Here is a 26,288-nt window from a genome sequence, read left to right on the forward strand (position 1 = left end):
TGTAGAAGCCAAAGAATTTATAAGTATGACCCATGGACATGAACTATAGGGGGGGGAATGTGGGAGGGGGGGTGGGCAGGATGGAGTGGAGTGGGGGGGGGCGAAATGGGACAACTGTAATAACATAATCAATAAATATATTTTTTAAAAAAGAATACATGTGCATCCCCACTTGACACTCACATGCCAGGGAGAAATGCCTATCTGACCTGCTGAAGATGGATGACTCTGCAGATGACAGGGCTGTTCAAAAACGATGCTCACCTTGGGTATGACCATGCCCACAGCACCTATCACAGTACACACATGCCCAGATGGCCAGCTCCTGCCTACCTTCCTGATGCCTTCTGAAGGACTGGACACGCAGTTGTCAACCCCTCCATTCTTGCTGATGGTCCTCCAGAGCTCAGCAAATGTACTGTCCTGCTCCAGGGGGTTGGTACCTTTGGCTCGGAAGTACTCATACACAGCAGAGTCCCGGACAGTGCCATAAGACATCTCCACTTGTTTGGACAGGTCCTGGAATGTCCTGAAATGCAAACAAGTTGTGAGTCATAGGTCCAGGCTGCCACTGAAGGGATACAATGGGCTGCAAGGCCCTCCTGAGATCTGAGCCCAGCTGTGACCCATGACCCATGGGACCCATGACCTGCAGCACACATCCCTCAGCCCAGAGTGTGACTTGTTGAGGACTTATTCTATGAAAGTTATGTTTTCTCAGCATAGATTAACTCAGTAAAGTTATCAACACCTAAAATAAGGTCCTCTGCTAAGTTCAAGGGACAAAAGGATGAGTAAGACATGATTCCTGCTCTCAAGGAGCTTACAGTCTAGCTGCAGAAACATATAGACAGACAATCACAAAGTAAGAGTCAGGGCAACACAAGGCTGGATACTAATGGCCTCAACTCAAACACCTGCAGCACAGGAAAGAAAAACATGTTTGCAAGAGTGAAGACAGTGGCTGCTCTCTGACCTTGAGTGCTGGAGTGGGTCAGACACACACCCAAGGACTGTACCAATTAAGAGGCATGTGCCCCCAAAGCTCACAGCTCTTCTGGAGTTCTAACCTGTTGTCAGCTTTTGAGCATCTCCCAGCAATTTTTTTTCAATAAAGAAATAAATCTGGGTTTTTATATGAGATCACTTGATTTTGTGTGTGTTGACCATTACTTAAAAGATGGCAAAGATAAAACAAGACATTTCCAAGAACCTCGGGTTTGTTGTACATGGAGGAGAAGCAGGTAACTCAGGCCTGGTACACATTTAAGGAAGGGCTGTATCAGAAAGGCCCAGTAACAGCCCAAGGGCCATCGGCAGAGGAGGAGGAGGAGGAGGAAAGAAGCCCTCTGGTGTAAGAGACAGAGTCACACCTGAAAGGACCAATGGGCACAAAGTTCTTACTTGCCCCAAAATGAGCAGTACCTGGCTCAGTGTGTTGAGAGAATGTCACACAAAGAATAGAATTTCAAAAAACAAAAAGCTCAGTGGTGAGCCATGCTCTTACTCCAGGCTTCAATCTGATTGCTCTCTGCTTATTTGTCTTCTGAAAATCTGTATCCTCTTTTTTATCAACCAGAATATCATCCCCACTTCTCACTGAGTCATTTTTACAAGGAAATCTAATCTTGACATGACCTACAAAATCCTCCATTCCTGGCCTCATCTGCAGCTGTTGCTCACCCTACACACAGCTCCATAGCCAATGTTGAAATGAGAACTCCCACGCAGTCCCCATCTACGGCACCAAGCCATGGGTTCCCTCTGCCTAGAATCCCTTTATCTCATTCATCCACATGACACACTTCTACAAACCTCTTGATGATCCAGCTGCCACCTCTCCCCATGGGAAGCCATGACTACCCCTCACCTCCTGGTGCCATCTCTACATTTTGCATGGCTCCAGGACAGCATGATCTCCCTCACTTCAGAGTGTGATACACCAGGGTGGGGTCAAGCAGGGACTCTGGAGTCCAACAACAGGCCTTGCTTCCCAACTCCACCATCACTAAATACTGAGGGCCTGGGCAAGTTACCTAAACTCTGTGCCTCAGTTTTCAAATCTTTTAAAAATAAGGTTAGAGTAACAAACTATAGAAATGCTCCCTGAAAGTATAGGCTCTGAAAGACAAATACCATATGATCTCACCTATAAGTGGAACCTCATCAAGAAAACAAGCAAGGAAAATATAACCAGAGACATTGAAATAAAGAACAAACTAACAGTAACCAGAGGGGAAGGGGAGGGGATAACAGGGAAAAGGGGAAGGGTCATCAAGGAACATATATAAAGGACCCATGGACAAAGCCAAAGGGGGGTAGGATAGAGGGTGGGAGGTGGGGATGGGTGGGTGGGTGGGGCAGTGGTGGAAGTGAAATGGAGACAACTAACTGTACTTGAACAATGCTAAAAAATTTTCTTAAGAAAGCTATAGACAAATAAATGAATAAAGGAATAAATAAAAGCAAAGCCTACAGCAGAGGGCTTCAGTAGAGATTAAATGGGGTTGTGTGTATTCAGCTCTTAGAGCAGTGCCTGATGCAAACTCAGTGTCCAGTAACTAGCAGCAATTATTCTGCACTATTATTATCTGTATATGTCCTCCATTAGAGTCTAAGAATTTGGAAGGCTGAAGCAGAAGCTGCCCGTCTTTGCATCTGCAACACTGGACCCAGGCTGACACCAGCCTTCACAGCACATGCACTGAGGAGCTAGCAATGAATACTTCCTCTTGCTTTGGAGACATACTCCATAGCAATCTTTCAGGCCCTGCTACATGGCCCAGAATCAGAGCTCAGTATTCCTTTTAATACATTACAAATGAAAGGAAACATAAAATAATAAATTTGATGAAGAACTATTTCTAATTATTGTTCATTATTTACATCTAATTGCAAGATGTTGCTTTGCTTGAAGGGCCCCAAGGGCTATAACTCAGTTGTAATTTGCCTGCAAAGGAGGGGGACGTTTCCCCCCACATTTTAAATTTTTCTCATATTAATACAAACAAACACAAGGCTTTGATGAATGGGAAACATCAGAATGAATTACACAGTTGAGTCTAAATACTGAACTGCTCTACATGACTGCAGTTTCCATGAGTATGGATTGAATATATTACTTTCAAGGAGTGTGGTACTACTGTTTCATCCCCACATTTGAAATGGAGATGTCCTCTTTTCTCTTGGTATTTATTCACAACTGTGCCCCTGCCCAGAGGTTCAGGGAGCATCTCTAGATAACAAACAGACAGCCCAAATGCTTATGGCTTCACCTCCATTTTTGTCTCAGTAGAGCTCAGAGTTTCCACTCCAAAAATACTACCCCCATCTTGGCTATGCCAACCTCATGCCTCAGCCCAATCAACTCCATCTATCACCTCTCATAACCTTTAGTCTATATAGAGGGATCTCTCTCATCTCAAATGCACACTTTTTCTTTCAAGGAAGATTTTCAAGTTCACTAATGTGCCCAGCACACAGTGGGTTCTACCATAATATTTCAGAGTGAATATACCTATGAAAAGTTATTTGGAGGTTTGAATAGGAAAGTCCAACTATTCACACACCAAAGCTGCCTTCCTGGATCACTCGTCATCTTGTCAGAGTGCACAGTTTGAAAAGGGACACATGGGGAGGAATAAAGGAGAACAGGGGCAGCCAACCACCAAGGCTCCAAGCCAACACTGGCAGTCAGCAGAAAACAGATGTTCCCATTAAGTAGGATGACCCTTGAAACAAGCCAGGGTGCCTAGCCTGGAGAAAGCTGCACTAACACACACCTAATTTAGCATTTTTGGCAAACTAGTCTCTTCAGCAACAAGTGCTAGAAAGTGCCTCCCCCACCCCAGAGATATGAAGAGCTGCTCATCATAGGTAGGGCTTCTATAAACTTTACGTACATGATTAACTGGCTGAAATCATTCAACCAGTTGTTCTGCCTACAGTCACTGAATATCTACTAGGTAAGTCTCAGCAGCACATAAAGCAAGGATTATCCCTCTCATGGGGTCCACAGAAGCAACTAAACAACATGAGAGAGACTAAAACAGAATTTTTGCATGGGGGAGCCTGGAAACACAGAGGAGGAGCCGTCAGCACCTTCAGAAAAAAAGAAATACTTCCTAGAAGTGGAAACATTAGGCTGAGTCATGAAGGATGGGTGGAAGTAGCCAGATGGAGAACCAAGGGGTAGAGAAGGCACTGATATGTGTAAACACAAAGTTCATTTGGGACACACAGCATGGGGCAATTCATATCAGCTTAAACAACATAGGTTTTGGAATCAGACAGACATGGGTGTGAATCCTGGCTCTGAATGGCTGGGCTGTTCAAGGTAGACCAGTAGCTCTCATGGTGTGGTCCTCAGGGCTATGACATCAGCACCATCTGGACCCTTTTGAGAAATGCAAATTCTTGGGCCCCACCTCAGATCTACTGCCTTAGAAATTTTGGGGTGGCCCTGAGCAATTTGTGTTTTCACCACCCTCCAGGTGATTCTGATGTATGCACAAGTTCTATAACCACTGTCTGAGGCAAGCCTTTCAATGTTTGAGGACTTCATTTTCTTAATTCATACCTTTCTAACAGGATGGGTGAAGAGTAAAGATCACAGACATATATCCAGCATGTAGTCAATGTTTAATAAATAAGCTCTTCCATTAGGCTACCGATAAGTCATTCAAATAATTGAATGACACATCAATATGATAAGCCACATAAGGCCACATGAAGGAGTGACAGGTGATAGCACCCAGGCAGTCACACCTGGATGGAAGTAGTTGTGGGCAGACAGCACGTTTCCAGTGCTTCCAGGCTCAGGGCATCTGCCTATCTGTCTCCCCAGTAAGATGCCTGTGGTAGATCTTGTTTCCCCCTTGTTGCCAAAGTATATGCAAATGATTGACTATCAGTGTCCCATCTGCCATCCTCAGGCATCTGCCTAAAGTGGCAATCTGATCTGAGAAAGTCTGAACCCCAGGATGTGTTTGGAGACACCAAACTTCCCTGGTAGGCAACCTAGACCCTAGTTTTTATAGCCCATGACTGTACCTACCTGGAAGAGGCCTCCCTGAGAAAACTGTGAACATCTGGTCAATGAAAGCTGCTAGAGGAGATGTCTTTAAAGGCATCATTCCCAAGGTGCCCACCTGCTCTGGATTCACTAATTAGGTGTCAAGGTGGAGGCATGTGCATGTTGTACGTTACTCTTTACCTCTGTGGTCTGCTGCCTATCTCTGTATTTCACCTTTTAGAAACCTTCAGTGTTGGCATCCTCCCATGGCAAAGCTTAGCCTCCCCTCCGAGTTCAGTCAATATTTGTCATTCAAACGTACACTAACTGAAACTGCATTTGGGACCAATGGGAGCTGCTCTTCTGTATCTGCTGGCCTGGAGTGCTTCTTTTTGGGGCCTCTCTTAACGGAAAGCATAGCTGATTCTTTTTTTTCTTTTTTTCAATTTTAATTTTGTATTGTTATTCAATTACAGTTGTGTGCCTTTTCTCCCCATCCCTCCACCCCACCCCAGCTGAAACCCCCTCCCTCCCCCACCTCCACCATCCCCCTTGATTTTGTCCATGTGTCCTTTATAGTAGTTCCTGTAATCCCCTTTCCTCACTGTCCCCTCCCCACTCCCCCCTGCCCATTGTTAGATTGCTCTTAACTTCAATGTCTTGGTTATATTTTGTTTCCTTTTTTCTTCTATTTATTATGTTTCTTATGAGAACATGAGAATGCTTTATAAAAGGACTTTGAAAGTATCCCTTGTCTCTGAGAGCACTTTCCTCCAATTAAATATGCACCTTCTGATAGATCCATAAGGTCTCCTTCAGCCATGGCCAAGGACAGTCTATCCAGCTCAGCACCACCTCTCTCTCTCCCCATACCTTTCTCCATAAATCAATCTTAGTATTTCCTAGATACATTTCCATTAACAAAGAGATAAATGTGTTTGCAACATGAGAAAAATCAATAATGCAGAATTTATAAGTACATCTTTGCATGTCACAGAAATATTTACATTGGCAATTGAGAGAAATACACTTGCAACAAGAACAGAATCAATACACACCATATGTAAAACTGATTTCAACAACTGTGGGGTTGCCATAATCACGGCCCTGATTCATTTAAAACCCAAAGCCCTATTATTGTTCCTTATGGAGAAAAGAAGGTAGTGGAGTAACCCAAAGGCACAGGAGAATGGAGTGCTCATTTTTGTTATTTTCTGGTCTTGACTACAGCCCCAGATGTCTTCACTATCATTCCAGCATCTCACTTTACTATCTCTCATGTCTGACTCCACAAGAGATGGAGCTCACAGATCAGTGGGGATTGCCTGGCTGTGTTTCCATGGCCTGCTTACAGGACCTTCGGATACCAGAGCTGCTATCTCCCCATCTCTCCTGGGTCTTCTTCCCCAAAGCTCCCCCCGAGGCTTGTGTTCTCTCTCATATTTCTGTCATGTACTGTTCTCCTAGCCCAGGCTTTGCCACATTTACCATTCTCTCCTCTCCCAGACCCAAGCTTTTCAAGGTGAAGGCTGAGACACTCCAAGAAACAAGTTCAACCTTGGACTCTGAAAGGCTTTCCAGGAGCATTCATTCATTCATTCATTCATTCATTCAAGAAAACATTTCCTGAGCATCTGCTAGTGTCAAGCACTGTGCTAGATCTAAGAATATGGCATGAACAGCACAAAGTTCCCGCTCTTGTGGAGTTGACCTGGTGGAGGTGAGCACAGAAAAATAAACATGTAAACAACAACAATAAAGATACAAATAATTATGCAATCCCAGGATCAGCAAACTTTTTAGAAAGGCACAGAGAGTGCATATGTGAATAATGAGAGCCATATACTACTCTGTTGCATATTTCTTGGTTTTGTGTTTTTTTTAATTGAAATACTTTTAAAATGTTTTAATAAAGAAAATGTCTTAGCTTTCAGGCTCAAGGAAAAACAGGCTGTAGGTCAGATGTGGCCTGTCGGGGCATAGTCAGTGGACCCCGGATCTCATGTAGTCAGTGATAAAAAGTGCAATGAAGATAAATAAAGCAGAATGAAGACTATGGAAAATAATGCAGTGAGTGATAATATAAAGTATGCAGGGGGTGCGTTAGCCATTGGAGTGGACATCCAGAGCATGTATTTCTCTAACATCTTTCTTTCCTTGGGCTAGGCTGGGAGAAGATGGAAGGAGAGATTGTAGAGGGCGGGCTGAGATGGCGGAAGCCTGGCCTTCTGCATACCAAGGCCAGCAGGCTTGGGGTATGCCAGCCTCTCCTCCTCTGGCATGGCTCCCTCAACACCTGCAGGGGACCTTCTAGGAACACTGGGGAAAGTGATGCTGGGGTCTCAAGCCAGGCTCCTTGTATCCAAAATCCATCATCTAAGCGACTGCAGAACGAATCCCAGCTAGGGACACTGTCAGGTTCATGCAGTATGAGGACACAGGATGAGAGCTGTGTAGCCCACGGCAGGAAAACACATCCTTACAGGACATGGGAGGCCACAAAGCCTTTCTTCAAACATGTTCCCCACACACTGGCCACAGAGTGTCCTCTGTGTACCGAGTGCCCAGCTGAGATGTGCTCAACCCCTATCCCAATTTTCCCTCCACATTCTTTTCTCTCTAAATCCCATTGCTTTGATTACTATTAAAATTAAAAGATGGCCAAAATAAACTCTGTGAAAAAAACTCAATGTATTTGTGTATTGTAAAATGAACCATTAATACATGTAAATAAATATTGGACAAAAGTAGGAGAAATAAGCACCAAACAGTTGTGAGGCTTCTACTTTTTACAAATATATTTCTGTAAAATTTCTATTTTTATTACACTGTAAACACAAGTGCAATCTGAATGATTTTAAAAATCCTTCTTCTGCCTGAAGAAAGTCAGTACTGGGCCTTGAGAACTTAGCTCTCTGCCATCCAGTCTCCTCCATGTCCCCTCCCTTGGCCCAGTGCAGCCAAGATCCACTAAGAGGAGAGATTCCTCTTTCGCCCCCCCATCAAATGTCTGCTCTGCTGGCTGTAGGGAGCAGGCTCCAGGGAGCTGTGGTAGTTGTATCTTCAGTCCCCAGAGCAAGACTAACCCGGAGGGACCCAAGCCATCCCAGATGTCCAGGGCCCATTAGGACACAGGCTTCTTCATCACCAATGCAGGCTGGAATTGCCCTCACTGTGAACCTCCTGCCTGGATTCAGCCTGGGCCTGGTGTCCTGGCTGCCAAAGCAGAGCAGGGTAGCCTAACATGAGTTTCTGAAAGGAAGGCAAGTGTGTCATGTGCTGCTGACTTGCCAAACTCAGCCTGGACCCTAGATGTGAGCAGGGTGCAGTAATAGGTGCTGAGGGCAGGGGCTGTGAGCATCAATCACCTCAGTCAAGTCGAATAACAGTGGTCAGGTATTAGGCCAAATCCCTGGCATGTGGCAGAGGCTGAGTGTCCTCATCCTTCACTAAGTGAAATCAAGGGAACTCTAATGTGCTTGGCAAAGGGTGCTTGGCCTCAGGCTACCTTGATCTCAGGTGCCAGCCTGGCAGGTGCTCCACTCTCTTAGACCTCCAAGCCTTAATTGAGGCTCATTGTCTGTCTGCCATGCAAGTATCCTGCCTTCTTTTATTTATTTATTTTTTATTGAATTTATTGGGGTGACATTGGTTCACAAACTATACAGGTTTCAAAGATACAATTCAACAAAACATCATCTGCACATTGCATCATTTACCCATCACCCAAAGCAAAGTCTTGTTCCATCCTCATTTTCCCCCTTTTGCCCACTTCCACCTACACTCACCTTGCTTTCCCTCTGGCTATCATTACACTGTTATCTGTGTCTATGTGTTATATATATAAGTGTTTTGGTTTTTTTTTTTTTTTGCTTAATCCCTTCACTTTCTTTCATCCAGCCACCCGAAACCCCTCCTCTCTGACAGGTGTCAGTCTGTTCCATGTATCCATGCCTCTTTTTCTATTTTATTCATCAGTTTATTTTATTCATTAGATTCCACATATAAGTGAGATCACCAAGATGAACCTAAAGAAGCCCACACCAAGACACATCATAATTAAAATGGCACAGATTAAAGACAAAGAAAGGATCTTAAAAGCAGCAAGAGAGAAGTTACCTGCCAGGGAGCTCCCATAAGACTGTCAGCTTGATTTCTCAACAGAAACACTTCAGGCCAGAATAGATTGGCATGAAATACTCAAAGTGATGAAAAGCAAGGACCTATGACCAAGACTACTCTAACCAGCAAGGCAAAGCTAAAGGAGTTCATTACCACCAAACCAGTATTGCAAGAAATGTTAAGGGGCCTACCCTGCTTTATTTTTGTGACTAAAACCCACCTTCCTTCCAAGAATCAGCTCAGCCCTCATCTCCAGGAGTTAAACTAGATCCTTCCATACCCATGCCCCTCTCTGTGTTCTCATCTTAGCCTATCTTAATGTGTATCCCTTGTGGTTATTGATGTGTCTGCTCTGCCTCCCCACCTCAACAGTGGGCTCCCTCAGAGCTGGACTCTGGGTACATCTCTATCCCTGTCACTGCACACCTGGTCTGACAGACAACAGGTACAAATTTCATGTTTTCTGAAAGAATCAAACCTGGTTTAAAACAACTCTGTGTTTATAGTGTCTATGGCTGGGGAAAATCTAGGTTGAAGACAAGCATGCTGATGGATCTAACTTTAGAATCATGACCACTAACCTCAATGTATCCTTATGCTGCCTGGAAATATTCTAAATTCTTCTGTTCAATTCATCTTCCCACCCTCTTAGGTTACTTTCAGAAAATGACCCTGTTTCCTATTTCCTGAAAGAGTACAAGCAATCAGTAGAGAACTTTGCCTCTATATAAAGAATTCCCTTCTCTAAAACCACAAAATACCTACCTGCCCTCTTTTTAAAGTGGTGGCTCCACCCTGTTCCTATGCACGTCTAACTCTAGTTGCCTCCTGGATCCCAGATTTTCTTCCCTTCTCAAGTGCATTGCTCTTCCAGTTGTCAATTCGATTTCCTACATCATGAAATTGCTTCTCTCTATGGATCATTTCCATTGGCATGTCCACACATATATCTTCTATCATTTAAAAAAAAGTCCTGCTTTGAGATTACACGTTCTTCCAACCACTCTCTAGTCTTCCAGGGAGTTATCTATGGTTACCATCTCCATCACAATCTTCCCATTTATCATGAACCTACATTCAGTTTTCATCCTACCACTGAACTGAAGTTGCTTTTGTCAAGGTCATTAATGATCTCCCAAATATGAGGGCCAATCCCCATTTTCACTTTAACCCCAGCCAGAGAATGACAAACTTGATTGCACTGTCTTTGATAACCTCACTTGGCTTCTGGGACATTGCCCTTTCTTAGTCCTCCAAACTTTAAGATGCTTCCTTCCTTATCTGTCGACATTCTAGTTCTTTTCTTCCCAGATTGAATTTTGGGGTGTCCCAGGCTCAGTTCAGAGATCCCTTCTCTTCTCTAGTGATACCCCTTTCACCATGCTAGTCAAGCTAATTGGAGATTATATAAATAATAATATATATAATAATTAATTATATATAAATAGATATATATGGTCTGTCCAGAAAGTATTCAGTCATATAATATGGAAAGTAGAAATATTTATTGAAGAAGATACAAGAAACATTGCACATAGGAAAAAATGCCTCAGTCCCTTTCAAAGTAGGCACCTTAGGACCTCACACAGTTTTCTCAATTTCCTTCAGCTGCCCTGTCATATTTTCCTGAATCTCATCAATGGTCTGAAATCTCTTTCCTTTCAAAGGTGATTTTAGTTTTGGGAAAAGTCATAAGTTGCAGGGCACAAAATCTGAGCTGTAGCATGGATGAGTCACCTGGGTGATTTGATATGTTGCCAAAAAACTGTGTAAGATGTGATGCATGAGCAGGTGCATTGTTGTGATGAAGCTGCCAATCACCAGTTGCCCATAGCTGCATCCTTTTGAATCATCCAAATAGTTTCTTTGGAAGAATGTTCAAGCTTAATGCAACTTTGATGCAGATTCATTGCTCTGCTCGCTCAGGCATTTTGAATGTGAAGGCCACACAGTACACATGCTCACTCAACAGTGTCTACCACTCCCATGGACTAGTACAGTGAAGTTATCATTATTCATACATGCACATTCCAGTCCACTCTTCTTGGCTGCCAGGTTGCATTGATGTTATGTAAACCATTCCTGTTATATTAACAATGGTTGGAATTTTTCCAGACATATACACACACACACACACATACATACACACACATATACATACATATATATACATGTATATATCTGTATCTGTATCTATATACAGATAAATATACATATATATATATATCTATCTGTATATATAATCTGTACGTTTATGACACCAATGGACTACCCGACCCCTGCCTGACCCCACTGACCCTATCATCTCCATGCAACTGCCTACCTGATATCTTTGTATGGATAGCTAATAGGTCCCTAAACTGAACATATTCATACCCAAGCTCTTAAATTATAAACCCCCAAACCTACCACCAAATCTGCTCTTTCTCTAGTTCATCCACCCAGTCAAATGTTGCTCTATTCTTTGATATGCTGCGCCCAAAGGCTTTAGGATCTCTGCTGATCACTCCATTTCATGCATATGTCACATACAATCTCAGCATATTGGATATCTGCTATCATCAAGAAAGATTCAGAATCTGATCACTTTTCATCATCTTCACCATGAACCCCTCTACATCTTACCTTGGTATTGAAATCATCCCCCTAATTGTCTGCTTCTTCCACCTTTAACTCTATAGTCTGTTGCTCATGGGAAAGAGTGATCCTTTTTCATATCATGTCATCTCATTGCTCAAAACCCTCTAATTGCTTTTCATCTCACAGAGGAACATCCAAAAATCATCATATGGCCTAAAAGGCCCCATACAATCTGGACCCCAGTACCTCTGCTCTCACCACCCTGGCCTCTCTGTCATCCTGCCTCAGGATTTCTGTAACTGTTCTCCCCTCAGCCAGGCACACTCTTCCCTCACATCTCCAAATGGCTCAGTTCTTCCGTGGCCTGGGTCTCTGATTAAATGTCACCTTCTCTATGAAGTTTTTCCTGACAACCCTACATAAAATACCACCTTCCTGAAATTATGTGATAAAAACAAAGAAATATATCCCTGGATGTTTAATATCAGTTCTTACCCTAGAATGGGGCTGAGTTATTTGGTTTATTGCTATATCACCAGTGTCTATAGCCACATGACCAATCATCCTGGTTTGCACAGGTCAGAGAGGTTTCCTGGTCACAGGACTTTCAGTGCTAAAACCAGACAAGTTTCAGTCAAACTGGGATAATTTGTCCCCCAACCTACAACAGAGACTGGAACACAGGGTTGTATAAACAAGGGTTATATGCATGAATAATACATTAATAAATTAGCCATTTTTCACTTTTCAAATGTATAGATTGTATATTCTGTTGGAGGTCTTCATCTAGAGTGGATGAGCCTCCTTTCAGAACAAGTGTGGCTCAGTCATCTGCAGCCATAGTGATGGCTTGACGAGCTTGAGTGGAGAAACACTTCAGGCCTGGGCCAGAAGGCAGAGCACAAAGCCCTGTGACCAGAGCCAGCCAAGGAACTAATAACTATGGAGCCCAGGTGTGAGGCCAGGTTCTCCCCAGGCTCCCTCCTCAGGGTTTTGAAGCTTCCAAATTCAGGTTTCTTATGGATCTAACAGAAGTCAATATTAACTAAGAGAATCTTATTGGGCCCGAACCCCAGTAACCTCTGACTGCTTCCCCAGTTCCCTTACCAGCTGCCTTCACCCCCCACTTCAGGGGAGCCCTGCACAAATAGCCATGCCAGCCAACAATACCTCCATGCCAAGAACATGGATGGCTCCCAGCTCTCAATACCCACAAATATTTGCTGCCACAAATCAATACAAAAGCAGTATGCACCATTAACCTTTAATATATCAGTACTAGGGCTCTTAATCCATTATGAGGCTGTCATAAATGTGACTGAAATGCAAATTGGAGCAGCAGCACTTTGGGAGGCTGTGAAGGTGCCTTCACTGCCTCCTGGCACAGCCTGCATCCTCCTCTGCCCCAGAGACAGCCCAAACCCCTTCTTTCCCTGCTGGCTTTTGTTTCCATCATCCTTCCCTCCCATTTCTCCTTTTTCTCACATGTCTGACTGAGCCGCTCTGTTGTGTCAACTTCCTCAGCAGGCAGTCACTTGCTATGCTAGAAGAAAGCTATAATAATGCTACCTTGCAGGCACTGTGCTAATTCTTCATTTGTATTGCTTCACTTAACCTTGGCAATAATTTTTCATAAAACTAGTATTATTCCCCCATTTTACACATGAAGAAATAAAGTATAAAGTAGATGAAGTAAGTGATGGAAGGTCACAGAAGCAGCACGTAGGAGAGCTGTCTTCCCACTTAGGACTACTTGATCCAAAAACCCATACACTTAGTTGCTAGTAATGGTAAGTAGTTCATAGGTAAGTAAAGAAGGTTAACAAGTAAACTGATCATCAAAACCATTGTGCAAAATACATTGCAGGAAGTAAGCTCAGAGTCATTGGAACATGATGTGAAATCACTTCCAGTTTGGCAGATGAGAGACTGGGGTGAGAACAAAGCGAGTTAGCAGGAAAGGAGAAAGTGAAATTGACACATAGAGGAAAAGAATTAAAGATGGGAACATCTAACAACTTACTGTGAAGAAGCAGAAATAATGAAAACTAAGAAGCAGTAAGAATAGGATTGAGGGGATAATTACTCACAAAGTAATTACGGAAGTATATTGTAATGAAAGTGCAAAAATGATGGGAAAATTGGCTTACAGTCTTTATTGACAACAGCAATCAAGGCTTCCTAGAACAGGAAGGTACACAGAGTACACCCAGTCCACATGGATGGGGAGAGGTGCACGTGGAGTGCCCAGTTCACGTGTCTGGGCAGGTTGTGCCACCAGGCCCTATAGGACACATACTACATAAGGCCATTCTACGAAGACCAGGAGACACAGAGGTTCTACTTGACACACAGAAACAAACACAGAGAAGCAGCCAAAAAGAGGAGGCAAAGAAACATGTCCCACATGAAAGAACAGAACAAAATTCCAGAAAAATAAAACTAAACTAAACTAAATGGAGACAAGCAATCTGCCAGATGCAGAGTTCAAAACACTGCTTATGATGCTCAATGAACTTAGGGGAAGATTAGATGAACTTAGTGAGAACTTCAACAGGGAGATAGGAAACATAAAAAAGAGCCAGTCAGAAATGAAGAATACACTAACTGAAAAGAAGAATTCATTACAAGGAATCAAAAGTGGAGTAGATGAAGCAGAGGATCAAGTAAGAGATTTGGAAGATAAGGAAGCAGAAAACACCCAATCAAAACAGAAAAAAAAAATCTAAAAAAATGAGGATTGTGTAAGTAGCCTCTGGGACAACTTCAAGTGTACTAACATTTACATCTTGGGAGTGCCAAAAGAAGAAAGAGAGCAAGAAATTGGAAATCTATTTGAAAAAAATAATGACAGAAAACTTCCTTCTAGTAAAGGAAATAGACATACAAGTCTAGGAAGCATAGAGAGTCACAAATAAGATAAGCCCAAAGAAGCTCACACCAAGACACATAATAATTTAAAGATCAAAGATTAAAGACAGAAAATCTTAAAAGAAGCAAGAGTAAAGCAGTTAGTTTTCTAACTAACTATGGGAGCTCCCATAAGACTATCAGCTAATTTCTCAACAGAAACTTTGCAGGCCAGAAGGGATTGACAAGAAATATTCAAAGTGATGAAAAGCAAGGACTGACAACCAAGATTACTCTACCCAGCAAAGCTACAATTTACACTTGAAGGACAGATACAGAGCTTCCAAGAAAAAGCTAAGAGTTCATCACCAGCAAATCAGTATTATAAGAAATGTTAAAAGGTCTTCTTCAGGAAGAACAAGAAAAAAGATCAAAATATGAATAATGAAATGGTAATAAATATACATCTCTCAACAACTACGTTAAATGCAAATGTATTAAATGCTCTGATCAAAAGACACAGTGTCTGAATGGATAAAAAAAATACAAGACCCTTACAAATATTGTCTATAAGAGACACACTTCAGATCAAAATACACACACAGACTGAAAGTAAAGTGATGGAAAAAGATATTTCCTGACAATGGAAACAAAACAAAACAAAACAGAACAGAACAAAACAAAACAAAAGGCTGGGTTAGCAATACTTATACCAGATAAAATAGACTTTAAAATAAAGGCTATCAAGAGATAAAGAAAAACCCAGCAATTCCAATTCCAGATATTCATCCAAAGAAACCCAAAACACTAAATCAAAAGGTATATGCATCCACATGTTTACTGCAGCACTGTTTACAATAGCCAAATATGGAAACAACCTAAGGGTCCATAAATAGAGGAATAGATAAAGAAGTGGTCATATATACAATGGAATATAACTCAGTCATAAAAGGGAATGAAATCTTGCCATCTGTAACAACATGGATGGACCTAGAGGGTATTGTGCTGAATAAAATAAGTCAGACAGAGTAAGATAAATGCCAGATAATTTTACATATATGTTGAATCTAAAAAAAATGAGCAAACAAGCAGAACAGAAACAGATTCATAGATACAGGGGGCATTTTGACTGTTGCCAGATCGGAGAGGGGTTGGGGGAATGGGTGAATAAAGAGATTAAGAAGTACAAAGTGGTAGTTACAGAATAGTCATTGGGATGTAAAGTACAACATAGGAAATATAGTCAATAATATTGTAATAACTATGTATAGTGCCAGGTGAATACGAGATTTATCGGGGTGTTCACTTAGTAAATTACATGAATGTCTAATCACAGAGTTGTACACCTGAAACTAATATAATATTTTATGTCAACTGTAATTTAAAAATAAGAGATTTTTTTTAATTATGGGAAAATGAACTACTGAAGTTCCCTAGACAATTATAGGGTCTGTGTATGTATGAGATGACTAAGTAGGTGTGTCCTGTACACTGGGCAGTGGGAAGGTACTGCAGAAAGCTGTCACATGTATTTTAAGGCAGCATGAGTCCATGTGCTTGCACATGTGGGTGCACACATAAATGCACACCAGTTTAGGGCCTGAGTGTGCTCATTTATGAGTGTGCATGGAAGACACCCAGGACAGGAAGAACAGAGGAAAGAAGGACGGGGTATTGCTGTAGGGCTGGGACACTAGACTGCAGTTTGCCATGACAAGCTTTGAAATAAAGGAGAAGCTATGGTGAAATGGTGATGATTCCACAGGAGGCAGACTTGTGTGACAGAAAAACCAAACAAAGCAGCAGTTAGTGCAGGGAGCACAGCACATGAAACATCAACCCCTCAAGCTTGTTTATGGGCCTGTACTCACAGTGCAAGAAAAGCGAGACTCCCTCATGGGGAAGCTAACAAGAAAGTAGTGCACATAAGCCTGTTATGGAACACCACAAAACCAGCTGTAATTAAATATGGCTACAACATGCTAGCCACTTTGAATCAGTTTGCAGAAAAAATACTTTAACAAGGATATAGACTCTGATGGAAAAGTTAAGTAAGAGAGTAAGACCAATACAGGTATATTCTATTACTGTTACGTCTTATTTACAGGGGAAGGAGAGACCCTACTTTGTGCCAAATGCCAAATGAGGGTTGGCTTGTTTCATCTTCAGAAATGCCCTCTGTGGTAAGCTATTCACCTGCCTTAAAGGTGAGGAAATGATGAGGTTTTCCGAGCTAGTCTAGGCCACAGCAGGTTGAGCTTGCTGGCCTGCTACGGTGAGCTTTTCCATGCCTGTATCTCTGCAGTGCCTAAGAGATCTTCCCAAACCAACTCCAACTAAGGATGATTGGGCCATTCAGTTACAGCTGGTTTTCTGGTGGACAAAAGCTCTTCTAGCATCATTAGCAATGACAAGTGCCAGCTACCACCCCAGGAGCCCTACAAGCCAAAAAGCCTCCACTTGGCACTCTCTCTGGCTGGTGACAGAGACTGTCTGCTGCACTCCCCAGGTGGGCACCATTGTGCTGCTCAGAGGAACTGCCTACAGCTGCAGCACCAGGATGCCGGCAGAACTCATCATGCTTTTTGTCTTCTAAGATAATTATTCATCACATTAACTTCTTAGGGGTTGGACAAGCTACTCAGGACAACTCTGCCCATGTCCACCAGTAGACTGTCTGATGGGAGCAGAATGCTCAGCAGCTGTGGAACACTACATATGGCAGCACGGAAGATGATGGAAAAATAAACCATGGCTTCTGTAGCCCCATGGGGAGAAAAAGGGCACTGGCATTTAGGGGGCATTCAAACAGACTCAGGCCTTGTGCTAGTCACTCCCATACTGCATCTTCCTAATAGCCCTGGGAGGAAGTTATTGCTGTCCTTATCCTGAGAGGGGAACTAACTTCTCAAGAACAAGATATGCACCAATTTACTCAAGACCCTCCTGAGCATGTATACCAATCTGCTCTGGCTCCAAAGACCTAGCTTTACACCTTGACCTTGTACCTCTTGAGAAGCAGGAGCAAATGAGGGAAGCCACTTAGTCCAGTTTTGTACTACCATACTGAGAGTCCAGGACCTGGGTTCTGGATCTTGCCCAGGCAACAGGGTACCCCCTGTGCTCTGAGGAGCACCTGTACTGATGTGGCATTGCAGAAAGGGGTCCAGAATTTCTGTAATAGAGTCAGACTGTGGTTGTAAATATCACTCTACCACTTGCTAGCTCTATGGATTGGACTAGTTACCCAGCCTCTCTGTGCATCAGTTTCCTCCTCTACACAACAGGGATAGTCACACATTGAGCGAATTCAGGCAAAGCACTGAGACTAGTGCAGGCCCATGGGAGACACTCAGTAAATGGGTGCCTCAGTTATCCCAATAATTCAATGGGAGAATTATGGTGCATCATAGCTATAAGATGCCAGTCTTCATGACAGGTCCAGAGGTGGCTTGTTGGGCTAGCATAGTGTTTGTTTTGAATTTGAATGCTTTTAACTTGTGCATGATTTCTGGGTCACTCTCAGCCCTAGTACTCCACTTGGTCTAATACCCACATTAACATCCTCTGTCTGTCCTGTAAACATTTGGGATTAAAACTCCTAAGCAAGATAATCTCTCAGGTCTTCCTTCACTGTGATATTTCATGATTCAATGGCATAGGGTGGAACTAAAAACCTTATCTTATTTAGGAATCTCTTCTAACAAAGCAGCACTGTGGACTGTTTTCTCCAAAACGTGGTAGTTTAATCCAAAAACTGAATCTCATTTTGAGATCTGTTAGGATCTCACAACAACTATGGAGAGCACCTCACAAAGAACAGGCAACTACCAATTAAAATCCAGTTTGTCTGGATGCCAGGGGCTTTGCACCTACAGGGCCCTTACAACCACCTCCACAGAAATAAGGGCTGCAGAACCTTGCCTCCATGTCACATTGAGACCGCAGCCACTCCACACCTGACATGGCAAAGCAAATTAACCATCCTCAAAGCCATCCACACTTAGCAACATAATATTGTCCCTGTGGTGGCTCGGGATGAAAGAAAATGTGCAAAAACCAGCTACAAACACAAAGCAAAGCCAACTCCTTCCTCCATGGGGTAAGAGCATCTTCTGGCAGGGAGAGTAGATGATGAATTTTAGGAGGAAGCTGCCTGCCACCTCCTAGAGAAACAAGAGTTCCATGGGACTCCTCAAAAGACTGTGTTATTCAAATATGGTGTTCCCTGTGCCTGCTGACCCTCTAGATAGATCACTGTGTCTGCCAGAAACAAGGTTCACTCTTGAATGTACCCCTCCTGCTCCATTCTCTGGGCATCTGGCTGGACAGGATGGAAGCCATGACTCCTGTCTCCAGGGATGTTGAGCCTAGAGCACCAGACCAGGCTGTACCTGGATTTGATGTCCAGATCACAAGAATTACTCTGTAAACAGCGCATTTCTATTTGTCTGAGTAGATGAATGATGTATAAGCCACAAATTTCTGTAGCCTCATCCTTTTCTTCTATTCTGGAGGTTCTAGTCAGGTAAACAACTCAGGGAATGCCCACAACTCTCTGTAAAGGCCTTTCTTAAAATATCCTTCATGGGTCTGACCAGTCAGGCTAGAAAAAGCAGAGGCCAATGAATTAGAGGGAGGTGGCATGAAGAGACCACTAGGTAGAAGAGGGCTCAATAGGAATATGAGAGGCTCCATGAGCCATGGAAGAACCCAGTGAGGAAGCAGTCAGAAGACCAGGGCCACCCCTAGGGAGACCCATCTCCCTCCATCCTTGCACATTGTTGTCCCATAACCCAAATGCTTATTGCCAAATAGAGACAGTCTCCCTTCTCCTTTCAAACCACAGGACTTGTCTCCCAGAGAAGAAGCTGTGTCCCCACCATGCTTGAACTGAGTCATGTACAGTATTTTTCTCATGTCAGGCCTAATGGGAAAACTCAATTAACCAGATCAGAGCTGCACCCTGCATTGTGAGAGGCACAGCTCCCTGCTGGTGTGACAAGGTTCTCAGTGGAGGCTGTGGTGAGTTCTGACCATGATACTTGCCTGAACAACCTTTCATGGCTCTCTATTCCCCTCTAAACAAATTGACCTCCCCTAACACAACTCTCTGAGCCTTGCAGGAATATTTGTGCCCACCTGATCCTCTTGCCACCACACCTACACTTTGTGTTCTGGCCAGACTCCTTCCCAAGTTCACTGTGCTTTCTCTCACCTCTGGTCCTCCCCTTCTGTCACAGGGACACTTCTTTGTAAACGCACAGCTACTTCCTCATATTCTGCATCATGAGTTACATATCACTATTTCAAGAATTCAATGTAAGATATTCCCCCTTTCATGGGTTGAATTGTGTTCCCACCCCCTACAAAAAATAGATATGTTGGAATCCTACCCCACAGTACCTAAAGATGTGACCTTATTGGAAGATAGCATCTTTACAGAGGTAATCATGTGTAATGAGGTCATTAGCATGGGCACTAATCCAAAATGATTGATGTCCTTATAACAAGGGTAAACTTAGACACAAACAGTCATGCACAGGGGGAGAACAGTGTGTGAAAATGAAGGCAGATATCTACAATGTAATGTATCTACAAGCTAAGAAATACCAAAGATTGTCTGCAAAGAACCAGAAGCTGGAGAGACACCTGGAACAGATTCTCCCTCACAGTCCTCAAAAGGAACCAAACCCACCAACACCTTGATGGTGAATTTCTAGCCTCCAGAACTGTGGGACAACTTCTGTTGTTTAAGCCACCCAATTTGTAGTGCATTGTTACAGTAGCCCCAGAAACTAATATACTCCTACGTGTTGACATCCCCCAACACTTCCCCATATAGCTCTTGTCTCACTGAACTGTATTGAGTCACCAGTCTGCTGGCTCCTCTGATTTGACAAATGCCACTCCATAAAGATGCAGACCATGTTTTTCTCATTCACTTTTTTTTTAATCTCTAGAGCCTAACACAGGGCCAGGCACATAATAGGAACAAATGATTTTTCCAGTAGGAATATATGGAAAGAAGGAAGGAAGAAAGGAAGGAAGGAAGGAAGGAAGGAAGGAAGGAAGGAAGGAAGGAAGGAAGGGAGGGAGGGAGGGAGGGAGGGAGGAAAGAAACAACCCTTGCTTATGGGCAACCCTTGATGTATGGTCATATGTCAATTATATGGTGATTTTACTATAGAAAGAAATATTACCCCACCAATTCCCAGCCCAGTCTAAGTACAGTAAGTGCTCAATGGCTGCCTGAAGAATAAGAAAATACATGAGTCAGTTAACCTATGAAGAGACTTGGGCTTTCCTAGAATGGAGAAGACACAGTTCCCCTCTAGCATGACATGTGCATTCCAGGTACCAGGCTCCTTGAGATGAGCCCAGCCACATGGAATAGGGACTTGACCTTTTTAAAAAAATTTATTTATTGATTATGCTATTACAGTTGTCCCATTTCCCCCCCTTCACTCCACTCCATCCTGCCCACCCCCTCCCTCCCACATTCCCCCACTATAGTTCATGTCCATGGGTCATACTTATAAGTTCTTTGGCTTCTACATTTCCTACACTATTCTTACCCTCCCCCTTTTTTCTACCTACCATTTATGCTACTTGCTCTCTGTACCTTTCCCCCCTCCCTCCCCCTCCCACTACCCTGTTGATACCCCTTCATGTGATCTCCATTTCTGTGGTTCTGTTCCTGTTCTAGTTGTTTCCTTAGTTTGCTTTTGTTTTTGTTTTAGGTGTGGTTGCTTTTTACTGTTCATATTTTTTATCTTCTTTTTCTTAGATAAATCCCTTTAACATTTTATATAATAAGGGCTTGGTGATGATGAACTCCTTTAACTTGGCCTTATCTGAGAAGCACTTTATCTGCCCTTCCATTCTAAATGATAGTTTTGCTGGATAGAGTAATCTTGGATGTAGGTCCTTGCCTTTCATGACTTGGAATACTTCTTGCCAGCCCCTTCTTGCCTGTAAGGTCTCTTTGGAGAAATCAGCTGATAGTCTTATGGGAACTCCTTTGTAGGTAACCATGTCCTTTTCTCTCCCTGCTTCTAAGATTCTCTCCTTATGCTTAATCTTGGGTAATGTAATTATGATGTGCCTTGGTGTGTTCCTCCTTGGGGTCCAGCTTCTTTGGGACTCTCTGAGCTTCCTGGACTTCCTGGAAGTCTATTTCCTTTGCCAGAGTAGGGAAGTTCTCCTTCATTATTTGTTCCAATAAGTTTTCAATTGTTTGTTCTTCCTCTTCTCCTTCTGGCACCCCTATAATTCGGATGTTGGAACGTTTCAAGATGTCCTGGAGGTTCCTAAGCCTCTCCTCATTATTTTGAATTCTTGTTTCTTCATTCTTTTCTGGTTGGATGTTTCTTTCTCCCTTCTGGTCCACACTGTTGATTTGAGTCCCAGTTTCCTTGAGTCCTATTGGTTCCCTGTACATATTCCTTTGCTTCTCTTGGCATAGGCTTCAATTTTCATCTAGTTTTCAACCAAATTCAACCAATTCTGTGAGCCTCCTGATTACCAGTGTTTTTTAAAAAATTTTTATTGTGCTTCTTGGAGGAACCAAGATGGCGGCATAGGTAGACACACTGCGCCTCCTAACACAACCAGAACTGACAGGGAATCGAACAGCAAGGGGGACCAACACCAAGGAAATAGAAAATAAACATTCATCCAGACTGGTAGGAGGGGCAGAGACGGGCACCAGGGTGGAGAGGACTCTCGTGGCTGTGGCGGGACTGAGACTGACGGAGTGTGGGACAAATGGCGCAGGCAGTCCGAGCACTAGCAGACCCTGCGGCCCCACATTTGCACAGATAAACCCAGAGGGCCGGACTCAGAGTAGCGGAGAGTGGGGCAGGCAGAGTGGCGGGCAGCACCCTGCGGCACCACATTCGCCCACAGATAAACTGGACGAACAGCGGGCAGTGAAGCAGACTGTGCAACCCAGGGCTCCACCTGGGGGGGGGGGGAATAAAGCCTCAAACCTCTGATTGAAAGCGCCCCTGGGGGTTGGGGCGGCAGCAGGAGAGACTCCCAGCCTCACAGGAGAGGTTGTTGGAGAGACCCACAGGGGACTAGAGTGTGCACAGGCCCACTTACTCGGGAACCAGCACCAGAGTGGCCCAGTTTGATTGTGGGTAGCGGAGTGAAAGATTGAAAGCCGGAGGAGAGTGAGGCGGTGCCATTGCTCCCACTAGGCCCCTCCCCCACGTACAGCATCACAGCACAGCAACCAGCAATACCCCGCCCCGGTGAACACCTAATGCTCTGCCCCTTAAAGTAATAGACGCGCCAAGACAGACAAACAACAACAAAAAAAATGGCCCAAATGACAGACCACTTCAAAGCTCCAGAAAAAATACAACTAAGTGACGAAGAGATAGCCAACCTATCGGATGCACAGTTCAAAACACTGGTTATCAATATGCTCACAGAATTGGTTGAATCTGTTCGAAAAACAGATGAAAAAATGAAGCCTATTCTAAGAGAAACAAAGGAAAATGTACAGGGAACCAATAGTGATGAGAAGGAAACTGGGACTCAAATCAATGGTATGGACCAGAAGGAAGAAACAAACATCCAACCAGAAAAAAATGAAGAAACAAGAACTTGGAAAAATGAGGAGAGGCTTAGGAACCTCCAGACACCTTGAAATGTTCCAACATCCGAATTATAGGGGTGCCAGAAGGAGAAGAGGAAGAACAAAAAATTGAAAACTTATTTGAACAAATAATAGAGAACTTCCCTGATCTGGCAAAGGAAATAGACTTCCGGGAAGTCCAGGAAGCTCAGAGAGTCCCAAAGAAGCTGGACCCAAGGAGGAACACACCAAGGCACATCATAATTACATTACCCAAGATTAAATGCAAGGACCTACATCCAAGATTACTGTATCCAGCAAAGCTATCATTTAGAATGGAAGGGAAGATAAAGTGCTTCTCAGATAAGGTCAAGTTAAAGAAGCTCATCATCACCAAGCCCTTATTATAGGAAATGTTAAAGGGAGTTACCTAAGAAAAAGAAGATCAAAAATAGGAACAGTAAAAATGACAGCAAACTCACAGTTATTAACGACTACACATAAAACAAAAACGAGAGCAAACTAGGCAAACAACTAGAACATGAGGGTTGTCAATAAGGGAGTGGGATGGGGAGAGGGGGGTAAAGGTACAGAGAATAAGTAGCATAGATGATAGGTGGAAAATAGACAGGGGGAGGGTAAAAATAGTGTAGGAAATGTAGAAGCCAAAGAACTTATAAGTATAACCCATGGACATGAACTATGGGGGTGAATGTGGGAGGGAGGGGGGTGGGCAGGGTGGAGTGGAGTGGGGGGGGAAATGGGACAACTGTAATAGCATAATCAATAAATATATTTTAAAATAATTGATAAAAAAATTATTGTTATTCAATTACAGTTGTATGCCTTTTCTCCCCATCCCTCCACCCCACCCCAGCTGAAGCACCTCCCTCCCCCACCTCCACCCTCCCCCTTGATTTGGTCCATGTGTCCTTTTTAGTAGTTCCTGTAATCCCCTCTCCTCACTGTCTCCACCCCACCCCACCCTGGCTATTGTTAGATTGTCCAGCATATATGAGGATTACCAGTGTTTTGAACTGTGTATCTGATAGGTTGGCTATCTCTTTGTTGCTTAGTTGTATTTTTTCTGGCGCTGTGATCTGTTCTTTCATTTGGGCTATTTTTTTTTTCTTGGCACGCCTGTTACATAATGGGGCGGAGCCTTTGGTGTTCACTGGGGTAATGCTGGTCTCTGTGCTGTGACGCAGTATGTGGGGGAGGGGCCGAGAGGGAGCAATGGCACTTGCTCCACTCTCTCCTGGATTTCAGTCACTCCCTCCACTACCCACAACCAAACTGGGCCCCTCTGGTGCTGATTCCCGCGTGGGTAGGTGGGCTTGTGCACACTCTAGGCCCCTGTGAGTCTCTCTAACAAACTCTCCTGTGAGGCTGGGAGTTTCTCCCACTGCCACCTCAACCCCCATGAGTGTTTTCAATCAAAGGTTTAAGGCTTTATTTCTTGGTGCTGGAGCCCTGGGTTGCACAGTCTGTTTCGCTCTCCTACCATTCCTCCCAGTTTATCTATGCGTGAATGTGGGGCCGTGGGGCATGCTAGCTACAGCCTGACCTGCAGTGTTCCACAGTCTGCCACCTCCCTAGTTCCGCCAGCCACCGCCTTGCTGCGAGTCCTCTCTGCCCCAGCTGCCTGTCTCCACCCCTCCTACCAGTCTGGATGAATGTTTCTTAATCTCCTTGGTTGTCAGACTTACATACAGTTCGATTTTCTGTCAGTTCTGGTTGTTTTTTTGTTTTTAAATTGTTGTTGTCCTTCTTTTGGTTGTGCGAGGAGGCACAGTGTGTCTACCTACGCCTCCATCTTGGCCAGAAGCCCAGGGACTTGATCTTAATGTGCGGCAGAGCTGGAGCATGGATATGTTGAGATGCCTAGTAGGCAGCTCCTACCTGGGAGTCTGAGAACACAGCCTCCTCGCACAGTTAGTCTGAGGGGCCATATGTATGAGCTTCCAGCAAGAGTACTTATGCTATTTAAAGAATGCCTACTATATGTCAGATACCCTGTCAAATCCTCATGAAAGACAAGAGTAGAAATGTATATAAACATCTCCATTTTCCTGTGAAGAAGACATAGCATATAGGACAAGTGACTTGTCAGTGGTCCTGTAGCCAGAACTGGTGTAAGCAAAGGTTTTCTAGCAGTGTCTGGCTCCAGAGTGCTCTTCCCTAGGAACTGGAGGATAATTTTGAGACTAGACTTATAACTCAAGGCTTACAATTTTTGTTTTCAGTTTTTTATCTCTTATAATATCTGAGTGTATTTATGTTTTTTAATTTCACATGAGCTGATGAAGCAGTTTCACAGTCCCAGCCAACCCTAGCTGTGCTTGAGGAACCCAAGCATAAGCTCAGCCTCCTTGCTATGAGCCAAGCTTGAAGCCACAGCTATGGGTACCATGGAGGGTGTGATGGCAGCAGTATTGGAAGCTGAGGTTTCATTTCCCCTGAAGGAAATGAAACTCAGCAGGACACAATAAGTGCCCCCTCAACCTGGAGACTTTCCTTTCAACTTTGAACATGGATATTTTATTAAATGATGCATGTCTGTGAAAAGCACTGGTTTTGATCAATTGTATGAACTGGTTCTCTGCCTCAGTTTCTTCATCAGCAATAAATGTAGTGAAAATTAAATGATAAAATTTATGTACAGTGCTTAAGCAACTCCTAGCACATAATTGCACAACACTATGTATATATTATATATATGTGTATATATATAAAATATATACATATATACACAGACATAGAGTATATATAGTATACTGTGTAATATAGTAAAATAAGAGTGATTCAATAAATGACACTCACTGATGTCATCCTCATCATCCTCATCATTATTATATAATTATTATTAATGATATTGTTGAAGTAAGTTTCCTGTCAGAGTCTGGGAAGTGGGTATGATTTATACTTCAGTGAACTCCTTCTCTATCAGGCCCATACACTCCAGTCTCCTTTCCACATAAGCAAACATAAGCAGCCCCAAGGTCATATCTGGGCAGTGATCAGCCCACATGCCAAAAGCCCTGGGGCTCAAAACTAAGGAGACTAACACAGATCCAACAGCCTCTAAAGAACACCTTCATCCACACTCCCACTTTCCCTTCTTCTTCCCAT

At 43.4% G+C, this 26,288-nt stretch overlaps 1 protein-coding gene and 1 pseudogene across 4 annotated transcripts in view; both read right to left on the reverse strand.

Annotated features, from left to right (window-relative positions):
* Positions 1–26,288, reverse strand: part of GRID1 (glutamate ionotropic receptor delta type subunit 1) — a 725,082-nt gene that overhangs the window by 45,811 nt on the left and 652,983 nt on the right. For all 4 annotated transcript variants that reach the window (XM_053923340.1, XM_024561244.3, XM_053923339.1 and 1 more), the window contains one exon: positions 334–529. In XM_053923340.1, coding sequence (XP_053779315.1) covers positions 334–529 — 196 coding nt within the window. The remainder of the gene's footprint in view (positions 1–333; positions 530–26,288) is intronic.
* Positions 2,015–2,122, reverse strand: LOC112305673 (small nucleolar RNA U3; annotated as a pseudogene).

Source organism: Desmodus rotundus, chromosome 4 (assembly GCF_022682495.2).
Source record: "Desmodus rotundus isolate HL8 chromosome 4, HLdesRot8A.1, whole genome shotgun sequence".
NCBI lineage: Eukaryota > Metazoa > Chordata > Mammalia > Chiroptera > Phyllostomidae > Desmodus > Desmodus rotundus.